General features: G+C 42.4%; 1 protein-coding gene across 2 annotated transcripts in view; it reads right to left on the bottom strand.

Annotated features, from left to right (window-relative positions):
• The window catches only part of SUPV3L1 (Suv3 like RNA helicase), a 28987-nt gene extending 22025 nt beyond the window's left edge, over positions 1 to 6962 (bottom strand). The window contains exons 1-2 of one of the 2 annotated variants that reach the window (XM_032423800.1): positions 6640 to 6962; positions 45 to 122 (exon numbers count right to left, since the gene is read on the bottom strand). In XM_032423800.1, the coding sequence (XP_032279691.1) occupies positions 45 to 122; positions 6640 to 6919 (358 nt within the window). In that variant the 5' untranslated portion in view covers positions 6920 to 6962. Of the gene's footprint in view, positions 1 to 44; positions 589 to 6639 lie in introns of those variants that run through there. The other variant, XM_032423801.1, reaches the window with a different exon arrangement.
• Between the last annotated feature and the right edge of the window lie 12119 nt (positions 6963 to 19081).

Here is a 19081-nt window from a genome sequence, read left to right as displayed (position 1 = left end):
ATGAAGTAATAAAATATCTCTAATGGAAATGCTATTAGCCTTACCATCGAGTCCATAATCAGCACCCAGTTTCTGAATTTCCTTCCTCTTGTAAAACTTGTCTAAGATCTTCTTTACTTCATCTGAAAGAAAGATGTGCTTAACATTGGATTTCTAGATGGAGAAATGCCCAAAGAACAAAAGAAACTTGAAGTCATAACACTCACGGCAGCAGCTTACTGAGTGTTTCAAATATTTAAAGGTTTTAGTTGATCACATGCTTTTTATGGTTTAATAGTGCAACAGAGTGTCTAGAAAAATTATAAATTCAAATAATAGAATATTCCTGTTATACTGCAGAGGAATAAGCAAGGTGCCATAGGATTAGACATTGCCCTTAGCCTCCATCAGGCCACTCTTAGATGACCATATTCTGTTTCATTTACTTACATCCTTTCTAAACATCTAATAGTGAGCAGTTAAAAGGTATCTAGAAAGACAACCAGTACTGCAAGGACCAGATCACCATGCTTTTACTCAAATGACTAAAGAGGTCAGGGATGATCTTTAGTTTGAAGATGATGATTTTAAGAACAGACTACACTTATTTTGTTCTAGATGGCATAACTGCTGTCAGTGGGAAGTGAGGGATGCAGATTTCAGTGGAATTTATACAAGAACTTCTAAGAGAACAGTGGAAAGGGGCTGCCTCAAAAAAGTGCCAGCTCCTTGTCACTGTAAGTAGTCAAGCAAGGCTGAGAAGACTGTATTTCAAGGGTGATGGAGGGGAGGGTGAGTCAGATGTCTGATGAAGCAACAGGCCAGTATGAATCAATAGTTTCATAAATGAAAATATTTTAGTCAATCAAGCTGCAAATGTATTAACATTGTACATATTAAATACCACTGCATTATTCCAGAGATAAACGTTCTACTGATCCAGCCACACACACTGTATTTCTGGGAAGACAGGCCAAAATGGAGGATAGTCTTTGCCCACGAAACACAGAAAGGCCAAGTGGCCTGTATTTTTACCTCCTGCACAAGTACCAACCGCATTTTCATGCAATGACAATACACACAATACTTAATGAAGAAATTAAGCCTGAATAAAGCATCCCACTAATAAAAATTTGTTTTGCATAATGAGGAATTTTAAAATCAGTGGCTTAGGCACTAGATTTGCCCACAATGAAATGTGAGATACATACATATATATCACTTATCACGGGCAGCTATCCTGATATTTCTGGGTATCTGTGACTTTGTACCCAGTGGGGGCGATCATCTCTTTCCATCAATAGTGGAAAAATCAGTGACAAATAAAAGACTGGAAAAAAGCACATGCAACTGCTTGGGGAAATTCTGCAGAACTACAGACTCCATACAAACTGAAGACATCACATTTGTTTAGAATTAACCCACTTTCCATAACTAACACTCGAGTGTTATGCAAGAATCAAGATACTCAAGGATACTTTACTCAAGCATAAGGTTTCTTGTGCTAAGTGAAAGACGCTAGTCAATTCTGGTAAGCGCTGTGAATTGTGCAGGACTGTTGAATCTCAGATCTGTACCTCTGAAACAAATAATGCAATATATGTTAAGAAAGAAAAAAAGAAGAAGAAGAATGTAGCAGGAGGGGAAGAATGAAGGGGGGGAAATCGGAGGGGGAGAAGAACCATGAGAGACGATGGACTCTGAAAAACAAACTGAGGGTTCTAGAGGGGAGGGGGTTGGGAGGATGGGTTAGCCTGGTGATGGGTATTGAGGAGGGCACGTTCTGCATGGAGCACTGGGTGTTATGCACAAACAATGAATCATGGAACACTATATCTAAAACTAATGATGTAATGTATGGGGATTAACATAACAATAAAAAAAATTAAAAAAAAAAAAAAAAAAAGAAAGACGCTAGTCAAGAAAGACCATATCCTGTGTGATATTATTTATATGAAATATCGTAATGTGAATTAGTGGTTGCCATGGGCTGGGTGAAGGGAAGTGGGGCTAGGGGAATGTAGAGTGACTACTACTAGATATGGGATTTCTTTTGGGGGTCATGAAAATGTTCTAAAATTAAGATTATGGTGATAGTCTACAACCCTGCAAACATACCATTACACTTTAAATGGATGAATTTTATGGCATATATGTTATTTTTTAAAGCTCTTGTAAAAAAAGAATATTACCTACACAAAAATCTCTGTATCAACACTTTATCTAAAAGCATGCTCCAAATCCACTACCAATTTTTTAAAAGAAAACTGCAAAAAAAAATTAATGCAAATAGCACTAAATATTTTTTAACTTACTACAAAAGTATATGAAAACATGTTTTGCTTTTCATAAAAATTAAGCTTTAGGGGCACCTGGGTGGCTCAGTCAGTTAAGCATCTGCCTTCGGCTCAGGTCATCTGGCTCCCTGCTCAGTGGGAAACCTGCTTCTCCCTCTCCCACTCCCCCTGCTTGTGTTCCCTCTCTCGCTGTCTCTCTCTCTCTGTCAAATAAATAAATAAAATCTTTTTTAAAAAAATTAAGCTGTAACAGTTTCACTATTCTTAACAGAATGACCTGATTTTTTATCATAATTACTTCTCATTAAAATTAACAGTGATTAAAGGAGACACCCTCTGGATTTCAGCCACAGTAGAAATGACTCAGTCACTACAACTTTCACCAGGTAACAACACATAGCTTTCTCCCAGCCTCCTGCAACGGAGCCTGGGACTTAATACAGCTACACTGGGACTCAGCTACATTTGCTAAAATTAAGAGGCCCCCTACAAACTCTAAGCCAGCTGCATCCTTTTAAATGGTTACATTTTCTTTTGAAGAGAAAACAAAATGTTCAAGATAGTCCATCAGGACTTCCAAAATGTGAATCTACCTCACCTGAGTGTTACACAAAGTAACAGTCCACTTTACTCCACCTACATCATGATGAAGAACAAAGTAGTCGTTACCAACTGGGGTTGCTTAAACCATATGATTTATCCATTTTGTTAAAATGTTTTAATTCCCTCGTTTCACTGTAAGCATCCATCATTAAAGAGAATCCCACTTCAGGACACCAAAGCTACAGCTCATTCGAGGGCTGGAGAAGCAGATGGAAAAGTATACAACTCAACCTCTCTTCATAACAGAGTTGGAAAGGCCAAAGCCACAGTGGAAATGCAGGTGGAGAGAAGTGATCAGAATAGGTTAGAAAATCTCTAGGATCCATAAAGGAAAGGCAGCATCATTCCTTAGTGGTGGCATTTAGCTCCTTTCCCTCTAATATTACAACTAGTATTACTACCACTGTCATTGAATATGAAGATGTGCTGGAATATTGTTCTAGTAGTGGCCAGAACTCATGCTGAACCTTTTTTTTTTTCCTTTCCAAGTTTTTATTTAAATTCCAGTTAGGCAACATACAGTATAAAATAAATTTCAGATGTAGAACATGCCGAACCTTTCATATCATCACAAAGGGAATGAAAAACCCTAGATTTGCTCCAAGGGTAACTACTGCAGCAGACAGGTGCAGCAGACCGAATGCCTCACTCTCAGGTGACAGGTGTGACATCAGCACTGAAACGGAGAAGGCTCAGCTATCCTCTACATCCCCAAATGTGTCCGGGCCTGATATCCTGCATCAAATTACAGTGACTTCATTAAGCCTCTCCTCCTTCATAAGGTCCCTCCTGCAACCCTGGTTCTCATCCCGAAAGCTAGATGTGCTCTGAAAAGTGTCACCTAACGTCTATACAGGGACTGTCTCCATAATCTTGACCCCCTTAGTATTATACCCGAATTCCCTACTTCGTAAGTGGTATGCCAGAACAAATCCGTCCAGGTGTTTTGACAAGCTTCCCCCAAACTCTGACTCCAGTTCACTCGACTAATAGGGAGGCGAGGGGCTTCAACCCTCTTGCAACAGCTCTACAAATCCAAGTTCCAATGCGCATCTACCCATCTTCCACTACTAGGATCTCCAAGGAAACTACCACACAACCTGCCTCAATTAATCTGATACTCTCCCCGGGAGTGACAACTGCTAATAAAATCCACCAAGAATATTATTTTCTGCTGCCAGCTCCTGTAAACAAGCCAGTGATTAATCAAAAATCAAAAGGAGGGGCGCCTGGGTGGCTCAGTCGTTAAGCATCTGCCTTCGGCTCAGGTCATGGTCCCAGGGTCCTGGGACTGAGCCCCGCATTGGGCTCCCTGCTCTGCGGGAAGCCTGCTTCTCCCTCTCCCACTCCCCCTGCTTGTGTTCCCTCTCTCGCTGTGTCTCTCTCTGTCAAATAAATAAATAAGCAAAATCTTTAAAAAACAAAAATCAAAAGGAGATCATGCTCTGCTGGTACATCTGCCGCCCGTGGTCAGCCAGGGCTCACGTAGCTAGGTCAATGTCTGGATGCTACTACTTTCCTCCTTCGCTGCTCCACTTGAGACTGCCCAAAGCTTCCAGTCTAGTCACCTTTCCCAGAAAGAGGAGGGCTACTCTGCCATCAAAGGTAGTTGTACTTCATTGCTAGAACTTCTAAACACTTAAAAATTCATAGTAGTGCCCAAAGTTCTTAAAAATACTCCTCTGGTGGAACCAGCTGATTCTAAGTAGAAATATGTATAAGGAATTTTACACCAGCTATTACAGCCTAAAGGGAAAAACCTAAGGAAAAAAGCCCTTGTTGATACACTAACCTAAAAATACATTATTTTATTAAATCCTCACATCAACCTAGATTTATAGGTAGATTATTTGGGCTTCTAGGGGAATAGTATTCCCAGTTTCCATGTATCAGATTCTTACTGCAGGGTGTCAACCCAACTTTTATTGTTTTTTGTTTTTTTTTTTTTAATTTGACAGAGAGAGAGAGAGAGCGCGCGCGCGCACAAGTAGGCAGAGTGGCAGGCAGAGGGAGAAGGAGAAGCAGGCTCCCCACCTAGCAGAGAGCCCAATGCAGGGCTCGATCCCAGGACCCTGGGATTATGACCCGTGCTGAAGGCAAATGCTTAGCCGACTGAGCCACCCAGGCACCCCGACAACCCAACTTTTAATTCCATTTCTCAAATAGCAAATGTTTAGTACAAATAATGTTAGTTTACATTTGTTCATCCCTTTACGTTTTCCAAAGTGCTTTTCCTAACACGTTCTGATGATTTTCACAATCCAGAGATGTAGGCAGAGAAAATATTATGCTCATGTTACCAACTAGGAAATGGACAAAAGGTAAGTAAATTGTAAATCAGACCGGTAACTTAAGTGCTGCGTGACTATCACAAATATGCACCATCTTTCTACACGCAGTCAATCTATATTCACATGGCTAAATTCGTTATAATCAACCAAGAAATACAGACAGGTAGATATTCAGCACCTACTGTGTGACTACAACAGTGCTTGACACATAGTAGACATACAAGTAGGTTTTGGGGGGGGATAAAAACACTAACTCATAAGGGTTCTTAGGAAAATTGAGTCACATGCTTACAATGGTACCTGTTCTCTAGCAAACACTCAACATTAGCCACTGTTTAAAAAAAAAAAAAAAAAAAAGGAGCTCGGCAGGAAGCCTCCTTCTCCCTCTCCCACTGCTTGTGTTCCTGCTCTCGCCTGCTCTCGCTATCTCTCTGTCAAATAAATAAAATCTTTTAAAAAAAAAGGAAAGAAAGAAAGGAATCACAGGGGCATTCAGACAGTGAAAGTATTGTACTTCTGCCCCCCAAAACAAGATTTGGCCCATAATATGTGGTAGTTCTGTATTTTTAAATTACAATAGGAGTCATCAATGTTGCTTGTTGAAGTGAACTGCCTAAGATAACTCCTGGAGAGCTAGTGCCCTGTGGAGCTATACCATTCCCTCACCCTGCCAGAGCTTCATTTGGTCAGAGGAAATCCCCTGCCTCCCTAATCATCCAGAAACTAAAGAAGTACAGCCCTATAATCTGAAATTCCCCTTAAAACCATTTGCACGCCTAGCTGTCAAACCCATTCAAAGTTAGTTGCTGCCACTTGCTGATACTGAGCGATTCCTTTCTCTCTGGAGTCCTGGATGATCAAGGATACACACCACCTTTGCCAAAGAACCCTCACCATGTTCTAACTTGTATTAGAGTTGGTTATCCATACATCCTTCCTCCCCGCGAGACTCTAAGTTTCTGGAGCGCAAGAGATCTGGATCTGAGTCTGGTTCCTCTTGGCAACTACCATACAATGCCTAGCCGTGCCAGGTTTGCATAGATGCCAATAAATGACAAAGAATCCCGAAAGAAATCCTCCTCTGGCTTTTCACTGACCATCCCCTTGCCCCTTTTCAAGAACAATAGTTCTAGGCAGCGGAGGAGAAACAAAGGATGCTCGAAAAAGCGGTCGTCCACGTAACGACGCAAGAAAGGTGAATCGTGCCATCAGAAGGGGGCTTAAACCATTCCGACAGGAGCGCAGTGAAAGCGAAAAGACCACTTCTGGGGCGGCATATTAAAGACTGAGTAAGACGCAGTCCCAAGCCTTGAGGGGCTCACAAACCAGCGCGATAGGCAGACACTGACAGGCACGATGACAACGCTCGAGGGGACCGCGGGTCTCCAGGGGAACAGGGTGCAGCGTCCTCGCGGCCACGCATCAACCCCGCAGACACCCCCGCCGCCCTCGCTAGCTCCCGCACTCACTCTTATCCAGAGGGCGGGTTAGCTCGGCCCCGACGTCGCCATCCGCGCTGGGGCCCTGAGGTTTCACAGTCAGAGGCACGAACAAGGACGTGTTCGGGGCTCTAGAACCTCCTGAGGCAGAAGAGGAGGAGGAGGCGGAGGCAGCGGTAGACACGCGCCCCAGAGCCCCAGGCAGGGGTTCACCGCGGGCGCGAAGGACAGAGCAGACCGCTGCCCGGTGGCCAGCCCAGCGCCCCGCCGGGAGCCGAGCCCACAACAGGGCACACCGGGGGAAGGACATCGAGGCCACAAGCCCTAAAGGAGGCTGGCTGGAGCTGCCTGGGACTTGGCGGTGGACAATGACGCATCCTGCCAGCGCCTACTGTTCAGAAAGCCCCAGCCCGCGCAGGGGAGCTGCCCAGGATAACGCCCGATCAAAAAAAAAGGTAGTGTGGTGAGATTGCTAATAAAGAAGAGGAAAAGCTTAGAAATAAAAACCAGAAAAATGTAAGTTCTTTGTCTCTTTCTCTTTTTCATTATTTATTGGGCCAGCTTTCTCTAAAGATAAGAAACTAATCAGGCACCGTCGCAGATGTCACTAGATGGGGTGGGGGCCTGCGAGTTGTGTCACGTGACGCGAGCTAGCATGGTAGGTGCGCGCGAGCTCAGAAGCACGTGGGCAGCGCGGTCAGCGGTGCCGGGCAAGACTGGGGTACGGGCGCGCGAGTATGTCTGTTGTGGGCACCAGCGTGGCTTGCTGACTCTCTAAAGAGCGTTTCTCAAGTTTATTGGATTATTAACTTCCGTTTTCTGATAGAGTAGCGTTAGAGAACATAACTTGATCTGGCCTTCAGAACGTAGCTAAGGAATTTTTTTCTGCAAGTTCTTAGGTAAACCCCCTGTGTGACACTTGTGTAAGTACTTGTTCTTTAACGTGAGCAGTTTGTGTACATCATCCAAGCAGCTGAGATGTCACAACCGCATAACAAAAATAAGTCCTCTGTATCCCAGCCAAGTTTAGTTTCATTTGCATAAGTTGAATACTGTCATAGGAGCTTGCAACATGTTAATTCAAAATACGCTGTTATATTTTCCACATCTCTCTCATTATATCTAAAACATTAATATCTTGCAACTAGAAAGGACGTGTCATGTAATAGGTAATATCGCGTGTCAAACAGGATACCAGTAACCATTTGCTAATAGGCAGTGTGCCTTTCATTCACAGGCAATGTGCCTTTATATAATATATATATATATATATATATTTTTTTTTTAAGTAAAGGTAATATATAGATATAGATATATAGATTTTTTAATTTTTTTTAAAGATTTTATTTATTTATTTGACAGAGAGAGACACAAGCAGGGGGAGGGGAGAGGGAGAAGCAGGCTTCCCGCGGAGCAGGGAGCCCGATGTGGGGCTCGATCCCAGGACCCTGAGATCATGACCTGAGCCGAAGACAGACGCTTAACGACTGAGCCACCCAGGCGCCCTATATATTTTTTAAGTAAATTCTACCCCCAAGGTAAGGCTGGAACTTAGGACCCCTAAATCAAGTGTTGCGTGCTCCATGACTGAGCCAGCCAGGCACTCCCACAGAATATATTTCAAACATCAGAATATAAGTAGATAACCTCTTATTCTCCAAAAGTTTCGGATCTGGTTTTGGTGATCCTAACTGTACAAGTTAAGTAATGCAAATACATGTTAATCTTAGGCTAATGAGAGTTCAAAGAAAGGAGCAATTTCAGATCCTTAAGGAAGTTTCTGCCAGACTTAGAAGCAAACAAACAAGACAAATAGGGAAGTTGTAAGGAAATTCTAGTCAGAGGAAAGGATATAAGCAGAGGCTTAACTATGGAAAAGGCATACTGAAAAAATTTAAATACCAGAATTAAGGTAGGCTTCTTTCTGTGTTTGGCAAATAGTTTAAATGTTTGAGCAATCAATTAGTAAGTGTTTAGGATAGACTGGAACAACTCCCCCCCTCCCCCCCAAAAAAAAAACAGGGAGGAAAACCAATTATACCAAAATTTCTAGCTGAAGCTGGTGGATTAGTGTGTCTGAATTATGGTAGACCCCATGTATATGGAATGGAGAGACTTAACAAAGAAATCCTTAGATAATTTAAATATGACAGAAAATGCCATGAAACTGGGAGAATGAATGAGCCAAATACTTATATGCAATGAAGCTGATGTTATTCCTTTTGTTAATATGCCTGACAACTGTTTACAATTATTGGGCCAGAATCAGCAGTTGTTAATCTTAGGGATGTAGTAATGTACTCTAATATAGTTTTACAGGAAAAAAATATCTTAAAACAGTTTTAACTGGGGGCCCCTGGGTGTCTCAGTCGTTGGGCTCAGGTCATGATCCCAGTGTCCTGGGATCGAGCCCCAGGTCGGGCTCCCTGCTCAGCGGGGAGCCTGCTTCTCCCTCTCCAGCTCCCCCTGCTTGTGTTCCCTCTCTGTCTCTGTCAAATAAATAAAATCTTTTTAAAAATTTTAAGTTTATCAGCACCTAGTACGTATTAGAGCCTCCATAAGTGTTTTGTTTGCGTGACTGGTATCCTTGCCTGCCCTCAAGCCTCCATCCATACTTTGCACAGTCACCATAAGGATCTTTCGAAAACACAAATCTGGGGGTGCCTGGGTGGCTCAGTCGCTTAAACATCTGACTCTTGATTTTGGCTCAGGTCTTGATCTCAGGGTCATGAGATGGAGCCCTAAGTCAGGCTCCACGTTCAGTGTGAGCTTGGGATTCTCTCTCTCCCTCTGCTTCTCCCCCTACTCATGTGCATGCGTGCGCACACACACTCTCTTTCAAATTAAATTTAATTTAAATTTAAAAAAACACAAATCTGATTAACTTATTCCTGCTTAAAATCTTTTAGTGTATTCTGAGTAAGTGTTGAGATAAAGCCCATACTCCATTCATTTGTATGGCGTCCAAGGCCCTTCAAAATTTGCCCTCCTTATATCATCTCTCTGTTCCCCATATCTATTATTCTATTCATGCCAGAACTACACACCACTTATTATGTCCTCACTTCTCACCTCCGTACCTCTGAACACATTGGGTGCCTCTCTTGTGTGCCATGGGACCTAGGACAACTGCTATCTAGCACTAGAATTGTGTCATAACTGTGTCTCTAGAACAGTTGAACAACACAGGTTTGAACTTTGTGGGTCTACTAATACATGGATTTTTTTGGTAAGTACAATATTGTACATGTATTTTCTCATGATTTTCCTAACACTTTCTCTAGCTTACTTTATTGTACAAATACAGTAATACATATAACATGCAAAATATGTGTTAATCTACTGTTTATGTTATCAGTAAGGCTTCCCAGTCATTAATTAAGTTTTGGGGAAGTCAGAAGTTACAGATTTTCTACTCCACAGGGATCAGTGCCCCTAACTCCTGCTTTGTTCAAGGGTGAAGTGTAGTTTTCTTTCTTTTTTTTTTTTTTAAGATTTTATTTATTTATTTGACAGAGAGAGAGGCAGAGAGAGACGGAACACAAGCAGTGGGAGAGGGAGAAGCAGGCTTCCCTCTGAGCAGGGAGCCCAATGCGGGACTCGATCCCAGAACCCTGGGATCATGACCTGAGCCGAAGGCAGACACTTCAAGACTGAGCCACCCAGGCGCCCTGAAGTGTAGTTTTCAAACCTTGGGTGCATCAGAATCATCTGGAAAGCTTGTTAAAAACAAAATTGTTGGGGGGTACCTGGGTGGCTCAGTCAGTTGAGCCTCTGACTTGATTTCTGCTCAGATCATGATCTCAGGGTCCTGGGATTGAGCCCCACATTGGGCTCAATGGGGAGTCCTTCAGATTCTCTCTTTCTCTCCCTCTGCCCCTCCCTCAGTCCCTCCCTTCCTCTCTCTCTCTCTCAAATAAATAAATCTTTAAAAAAACAAAACGAAACTGTTGGGGTCCTACCCCCAGAGTTTGATTCAGTAGGTCTGGGGGGGGCCCAAGAGTTTTCATTTCTAACTTGTTTCCAGGTGATGTTGATCCTGCTGGTGTGGGAGCCACACTTTGAGAAGTACCCTGGATTATAGTTCCATCAGGGTAGGGCCAATGAAACAGCACATACGTTCAGAAAACATGCTGAATATATGCATAAATAACAAAATAAATGGGGGAGAGGGAAAGAAGTGGAGGAAGTAAAAATAACCCAGGTGATAGGGAATAAAATAAGCAAGTTCTTCTCTCTACTTTGCCTTTGCTATTAAAACCTGGTATAGAGGGTTTCACAAAAGCACATCCTTGTATATTTCTCTCCTCACATCTTGCCTACCAAATTCTGTAGTTTCTAGTATTTTTCCAAAACAAGGTTATCGTGACCTAAATACTAAATTGTTTATCCTAAGTGAATTTTTTAAGATGCATTTGTGGGACTTGTAAATAGCACCATCATGGTCCTGCTGTGCTCTTTCTTGTTTTCCCTCCCAGGCCATTAAAACTCCTAGAGAACCTAGTCTGTTTCCTTTATTCTAATACTGAGGTGCATAATAATTCTTATCCATAATTTTACTACATTTGGACTTGCTGCAGGATTGTTGAACATGATGGTCAAGAAAGAATTCTTGGGATGTTTTACAGTACAACTTTGTAAATTGATTTAAGTAGTGCGGGGACAGGACCCCTGGGCAGAAAGTGCTGCACTTTTGCTGTATGAAGCTGGTGGTGGTTACATGCTTAGTGTTCAAGGGGGACGGGATGAGCAGGGAGCATTAGATCATAAGTGTTTTCTTCAAATTTCGACTTGTAAAACTACTGGAGATTTCTCTGTTGCTTATCATTCAGCTTGATATTAACTACTGGTGAGATATACGGGTAGTCATGAGACCATTTAAAAATGTAGCAACCATTTGATCCTTATCAACACTGCAGGCTATGGGTCAGGCTTCTGGACTAAAGGTGAACATTTTTCTGTTTCTGTCCGTCATCATTTCCCTCCTGATGAATTTTCAGTACTTAAATCTTTAAGGTTGTTGAAGGACAAAGGGCTTATCTTCTGTAACTTCTTCAAGCTGACAGGGGTCATAGAGATGTCCCTATCCACGGATCGAAATTGATCACTGTCTGTGTCTACTAGTAACTATTACAGAAGGCAATTGTTGTAGAGTCCAGAGGTGACACTGGGGTAAATTTGTTTCAAGTAGTAAGGATCATCTGTCAGCTGGGCGAAGGAGTCAGGAACTGCTTGTATGTATCTCAACAATAGGAGAGAACAAAGTGAAAGACAACATATTAAGATTAATATAATAAAAATAAGAAGTGTGATAAGAAGACCCTTTAAAGTAGACCTTAGTCCACCTCCTGACCAGGAATTTAATCAGTCATTAAATGACATTGTAGAGTCTTTAAGAGCACCAATTTGATTTAGTAGTAGGAATATCCCTATTGGGGTGATGTATCATATCGGCTATGTATTGATGTAAATAATGCCAATCTGTACCTTATGATGGAGAAACCCACCAAGGGAGGCCTGAAGTCCTTGATATGGGCAGTAAGCCACAAATCCAAGGCAAAGATTGGTTTTGTAGCTCAGTGTAATGTTGTGCCCATTGTAAAAAAAAAAAAAAAAAAAAAAGTTAACATTTAGGTACAGTGTGCATGTCTGCTAAAACTTTGGATACATTAGCAGAGTCATCTGGGATATACACAAAACATTTAGTCTCAATATTAGCAATAATAACTTTTTCTTTGACTTGCAGTCATCAAGGGCCATTAGGTTTTGGAGGGTCACGTTTCAAATTTGTGGGTGACTTCGTGTTGGGTTTAGTTAAAGGTGGAAGCTTTATGCTTGGCTAAAGCCTCGTTGGTAATTTTACATCGATAGAGGTGGCTCCCAGGACAAATATGGCTAAGGGATACACCATTAAGAAGCCTTCTTTGGGACACCTGGGTGGCTCAGTCGGTTAAGTGTCTGCCTTCGGCTCAGGTCATGATCCCAGGGTCCTGGGATTGAATCCCATATTGGGCTCCTTGCTCAGCAGGGAGCCTGCTTCTCCTTCTGCCCCTCTTGCCCCTGCTTGTGCGTGCTTGCTCTCTCTCTGACAAATCAATAAAAAAAAAAAAAAAAAAGGGACGCCTGGGTGGCTCAGTCGGTTAAGCGGCTGCCTTCGGCTCAGGTCATGATCCCAGGGTCCTGGGATTGAGTCCCATATTGGGCTCCTTGCTCGGCGGGGAGCCTGCTTCTCCCTCTGCCTGCCTCTCCCCCTGCTTGTGTTCTGTCTCTCTGTCTGACAAATAAATAGAATCTTAAAAAAAAAAAAAAAAGAAGAAGAAGAAGAATCCTTCTTTGCCTGATGTTTAGCCTTAACAATATCCTAACTATAAGGAAACGCTGGAAAGTGAGAGATGACCTGTCCGGGGAAATAAGGGCATCCCAAGTATAGTCTCCGATCCAGTTATAAGGAAGGTGGGGCCATCCATTATCTCTAAATTCACCCTTATTTCCAGAGATAGCCAAATCAAGACTAATTCATTTGTAAAACAAGTCCAGTTTTATTTACATAAGCTCCTCAAGGAGAGTGATTGATCGTGTAGATCCTTTAAATCTGCTTTGCTGGAACTTTTCATAAGGAATCTCTAGACTGAACTTTTAATAGCCTCTCAAAACCAAAGCCAAGCCAAATACTTGTCATCAGACTTGCCTGTAATACCTGTAGATTAGGATATATTCCTCTTCTCGAGGTCCCCAGAATATCCCGAAGTTCCTGCACCTGCCAGGAAGTGACATTCTTTACTCACCTGGTAAGGCTGCTGGGAACTCTAAGCAAGATACCAAGCCAGTATTTCCAAGGGGCTCCATGGGCTCCATAAAGTCTACCTTAATTCCTCAAAGCTGTCTGGTCATATCTGAGTCTATGCATATCTCTCTCTAATATGACATTCCAGTCAAAGTCTTGGTAATATAACCGATGTTTCCAATGGTGTCCTGTTAGAAGGGGAACAGATTCTTACCGAACTTATGCAAATAACTGTAGTTGCCATGAAAGAAAGAATACTCACTGAGAATTTCTAAATTCTAGAGGGTTCAGGTAGGGAGAAAAGTTAAATGCTTCAATTTGTTCACAAAGAAATACTTTTTCACATTTCTGTAAGTCATGGGTATCTTAAGAGAAAATTTCCTTAAATCTGGAAGAGCAAATGTTAGAGAATCAGCATGTTTCAAACAAGAGTCACATGCTCAGGGTCCTGGGTGGCTCAACTGGTTAAGCATCCGACTTGATTTCGGCTCAGGTCATGATCTCAGGGTCCTGGATGAAGCCCCATGTCGGGCTCCATGCTCAGCAGGAAGTCTGCTTGAGATTTTCTCTCTCCCTCTCCCTTTGCCCCTCCCCCCTCAAATAAAGAACTAAATCTTTAAAAAAGCAAGAGTCACAAAAACTATAATCATCTTCCTCAATTCATTTAGTCCCATATTACTAATTCTAGTTGTTTGGATGCAGCTTTTTTTGGTTAGTTCTGGAAATTCTTACCCAGTTTAGTTTTATTTTTTTATTTTTTTCCCAGTTAAGTTTTATCATTTTAAAGATATCAAAAACCTGCATTTTTTAAAAAGATTTTTTTATTTAATCCTTTGAGAGACAGAGACAGAGACAGAGAGAACACAAGCAGGGGGAGTGGGAGAGGGAGAAGCAGACTCCCTGGTGAGCTGGGAGCCAGATGCAGGGCTCGATCCCAGGACCTGGAGATCATGACTTGAGCTGAAGGCAGATGCTTAACCATCTGAGCCACCCAGGCGCCCCAAAAACCTGCATTTGTTAAAAGTCCTTTTTATGAATCTATTTATAGAAGATAAAACATACTTGCAAGAGCATCAGAACAATAACTATAAATAACCAAAAAAAACCCTTCAGAAAGATCCAATATAAGAATTAATCATAATGCAATTGACAAGGAAATCCGCTTATTTCTATGACACACAACATTTCAATAGTTGAAGTAATGACCTTATCCCAGGACATATTAAAACTAAAAGAATTTTATATATATTTTATTTTTTATTTTATTTAGATTTTATTTATTTGTCAGAGAGAGAGAGAGCACACATGCAGGGGAAGCAGCAGAGGGAGAGGAGAAGCAGGCTTCCCGCTGAGCAGGGAGCCCCAAGCGGGACTCGATCCCAGGACCCTGGGATCATGACCTGAGCCGAAGGCAGATGCTTAACCATCTGAGCCACCCAGGCGTCCCAAAGAATTTTATATATATTTTAAAATGGTTATAGCATTTACCTGTAGAACACAACCTAAGGCTTATCATCACTGGTTCGACAATGCTTCCCGTGTAATTTAACATACCAAATGAACAAGCCTTAATAAGTCAAAAGATGTCATTTACCATTTAAATCTCGAGAAGTTTGTTAAAAACCTTAGAAAGTTCTAAAGCACATACTTAGGGGTGCCTGGGTGGCTCAGTCAGTTAAATATCTGCCCTCAGCTCAGGTCATGAGGTCCTGGGAACCAGCCCTGCATCAGGTTCCCTGCTCAGCAGGGAGTCTGCTTTTCCCTCCCTCTCTGTCCTACGCCCTGCTTGTGATCTCTCTCTCTCAAATAAAATCTTTAAAAAAAATAAAGCACATACTTAAATGGGATTACAGATCATTATAAATTTAATATTCATATTTAACCAAGGTGACGATAAGGGATTCTATGGGAAGTTATATAGTTGTTAGCAAAACTTAGGTCCTTTAATATTGAAAAGTTTTAACTTTAAGTAATCAAAGACCTCATACAGACAAAACATCGAAGCTTTGGTTTTCTGGGCAGATAAAGAAAAACTTCACTTACATTTTCTTATCAAAAACAGACCAACAGGGGCGCCTGGGTGGCTCAGTTGGTTAAGTGACTGCCTTCGGCTCAGGTCATGATCCTGGAGTCCCGGGATCGAGTCCCACATCGGGCTCCCTGCTCAGCGGGGAGTCTGCTTCTCCCTCTGACCCTCCTCCCTCTCATGCTCTCTGTCTCTCATTCTCTCTCTCGCAAATAAAAAAAAAAAAAAAATCTTAAAAAAAAACAAAAACAGACCAACAATCCAAGAAAACTTTGTCTTCTTAACATACAGAAAAGGAGAATTTCAGTTTTATACCAGTGTACTTTTAAAATCCATTCATTTTGAGGTGCGCCTGCGTGGCTCAGTCGTTAAGCGGCTCAGGTCATGATCCCAGGGTCCTGGGATCGAGCCCCGCATCGAGCCCCGCATCGAGCCCCGCATCAGGCTCCCTGCTCAGCGGGAGGCCTGCTTCTCCCTCTCCCACTCCTCCTGCTTGTGTTCCCTCTCTCGCTGTGTCTCTCTCTGTCAAATAAATAAATAAAATCTTTAAAAAATAAATAAATAAAACCCATTCATTTCGAGGTGCCTGGCTGGCTCAGTCGGTGGAGGATGTGACTTCTGATCTTGAGGTTGTGAGTTCAAGCCCCATGTTGGTGTGGGGCCTCCTTAAAAATAAAATAAATAAATAAAATCAATTCTTTTTTTTTTAAGATTTTATTTATTCATTTGACAGAAAGAGCACAAACGGGCAGCAGCGGAGGGAGAGGGAGAAGCGGGTTTCCCGCTGAGCAGGGAGCCCAACACGGGGCTCGATCCCAGGACTCTGGGATCATGATCCGAGCCAAAGGCAGACACTTAACTGACTGAGCCACCCAGGCGCCCCTCGACTTTAATTCTGACCACACATAAAATTCTTTTCCAAAGATTTCCCTTCACAAACCTACAATTTTCTTTTCATTTATATTTTGTCCTAAGCCTTTTTTCTCTAAACAACCCATCTCATTTGAGGACAAAATTACTTTATTTTTCACTCAAAAAAAGGTAGTCCCATCCCTTATAACTTTCTCATGTATCTCCTACTTTCTTATAAGTAAAGTTGATTTCCTTATTTCCATCAGTCTTAATTACATTTAGCAGAATTTTAACTTTTAGAAACCTTTGCCCCCAATGAAAATTGAGTAGTAACCAATTGTGAACTGTCTGTTACACCAGGATTCTTTTAAAGCTGAAATTCATGAATACATTTCATAATTTCTAAAAACATAGGTTTTCCCGTAGTACATTTACTACTAAAGCATGAAGCAATTTACTACAGACCCAAGTATCCTCAGTTTCTCTGCAATGAGAAGCCAAAAGCAGACAAACCTATGTTCAGTAACCAATGCTTTAGTATTTTATCTTATCTGGAAAAGACTTAGATATCCAATGAATTCGATTTCTCATTTAACTTAGCAAAACTTCAAAATTTTAGGTTACCAAAGATTTTGAAAGCTATTTAGAAGTTTTACCTATAAACCTTTTTATTTAGCCTACTTGGTTTTTAATAATTACCCATGAAAACTCTGATGAGACAAACACAATTAACCCTCATGTTAAGTCATTTTTTGCTGACAACTGGCAACAGAGATAACATGAGCTTATTTGACCTTTAGTAAACCTTGGTAGAATACAAGTTTTATATTTAATGCTGATAATTCTAAAGACATGTCTACCTTAATTATTATTATTATTTTTTAAAGATTTTATTTATTTGACAGAGAGAGAGAGAGACAGCGAGAGAGGGAACACAAGCGGGGTAGTGGGAGAGGGAGAAGCAGGCTTCCCGCGGAGCAGGGAGCCCGATGCGGGGCTCAATCCCAGGACCCTGGGATCATGACCTGAGCCGAAGGCAGACGCTTAACGACTGAGCCACCCAGGCACCCCATGTCTACCTTAATTAAACTAACAAATTTAAATTAGCTTAAATACCGAATATGTTACACTGGGCCCCCTAAAAGTCAATTTGTTCCCCACTGTCAATTTTTACCTGGGGCTCCCGTGGGGAAATCTGAAGGGGGCAGAAGTGGGGCGCTCTTGGCTCCTTGATGGGGAGGGTAGGGGGAGCAGGGACCAGTGACGCCAGGAGCCCGGGGGATGGTACAGGAGCTGGTTATGTAAGGCGGCTCCCGGTGGTGCAGGAACAGGAGGGAGAGAGGGGCACAGAGTAGGTGAGGTGCTGCCGGGAAGCCTGGAAGCGGATAAAAGCCCAGAGGGCAGAGAAAGAGGACTCCTGGTCGGAAAGTTCTTCAGCTCTGACAGATGAGCAGACGGACATTTTCTTTCTTCCACCCACAAAAAGTGAGGGGCGCCTGGGTGACTCAGTTGGTTAAGCGTCTGCCTTCGGCTCAGGTCATGATCCCGGGGTCCTGGGATCGAGCCCCACTCAACGGGGAGCCTGCTTCTCCCTCCCCACCCCACCCCTGCTCTCTCTCTCTCTCTCTTTCTCAAATAAATAAATAAAATATTTCTTTTAAAAAAGTGAAAATGGGCAGTCCATGTTGGACCAGAGAAGACAAGGAACCTCCCCAAAACAAAGGGAGTTTTGGCAGCTGTTTGGGAATATTCCTTAAAGTCCCTGTCCCAAGGTGAACTAACCAGATAATTGGTTCCAATTATCCTAACCATTAACCTGGGAAACAAATGATGGAGAAAACCCCACATACAACAGGAGTCAAACAACATTCATTCAGTCCTCTCAAGAGTATATTCCAGATCTGACACACAAAAGAAGAAGCAAACAAAGAGGAGGCTAGTGACTTAGGAAAAACAGGCAGGCATGTGAGGATCTTGACAGCAACCTGTTTACAAAAGAGTTGCACATCTTGGGGGTTAGATTTATTTTATAGCCCAACAGCATGGGGTGCTTTTTTTAAAATCCAAATCAACTCCAATATGCTAGGAAACAGCCCAAGAGGGAATCCTTTAGGATCGAGAAAGCTGATGTCCTAGTCCATTCCTATAAAACGAAGAGAGTACTTTACCCCAAATCCCCTTCGGCTTCTGAATGGCATCCCATCAGGAATATTGCCAAAGGTTCCTGGGGTTCAGGGTGGTGGGAGGCATCCCTCTTCTCAACTGCTCTGACACCTTGGTACTACCTGAGGAGTGATGTTGACCTCCCTTCCCTTCCCCATTGCACCCTAGACCACAAAGGCTGGTGAATGGACTAAAACACACAGAGACTGGGGCTGCCTCTTTCCATTCTGGGGAAGCCAATATATTTGGCCACCAATATTAATACCCTTTGAAAGCCTCTGGATCTAGTATTAATGGATGGGGTAGAGGTCCTGGCCTTTGTTAAGAAGGGACAGCTATTTTATATCATATTGTCATGTATCTAAGCTAGAAATACTTTCATTCTAAGAGGAGGACTGTTGCCCATGGGTAAGGACAAATGAGAGACATGAAGAAATGAAAGTGTGGAACCCCTGTCTAATCCAGGCAACTTTCTTGTGAGCTTTATCCATGATCCAGTCCCAAGGGAGTGGTCCCCCATTGGGTGAGTGCCCCAACTGGGTAATAGCTCCGGTCCCTTTCAGGAAGCAAACGGTCAGACATGTCTTAGACTTTATGCTCATCGAGGGATCACACTGGGTTATTTAGGAAGAAACCTTACACAGGAG

The sequence above is a fragment of the Phoca vitulina genome, unplaced genomic scaffold (genome assembly GCF_004348235.1).
Source record: "Phoca vitulina isolate PV1807 unplaced genomic scaffold, GSC_HSeal_1.0 scaffold29, whole genome shotgun sequence".
In the NCBI taxonomy this organism is placed as follows: Eukaryota; Metazoa; Chordata; class Mammalia; order Carnivora; family Phocidae; genus Phoca; species Phoca vitulina.
Note: the sequence above shows the minus strand (reverse complement) of the source record. Positions and strands in the feature narration are given on the sequence as shown.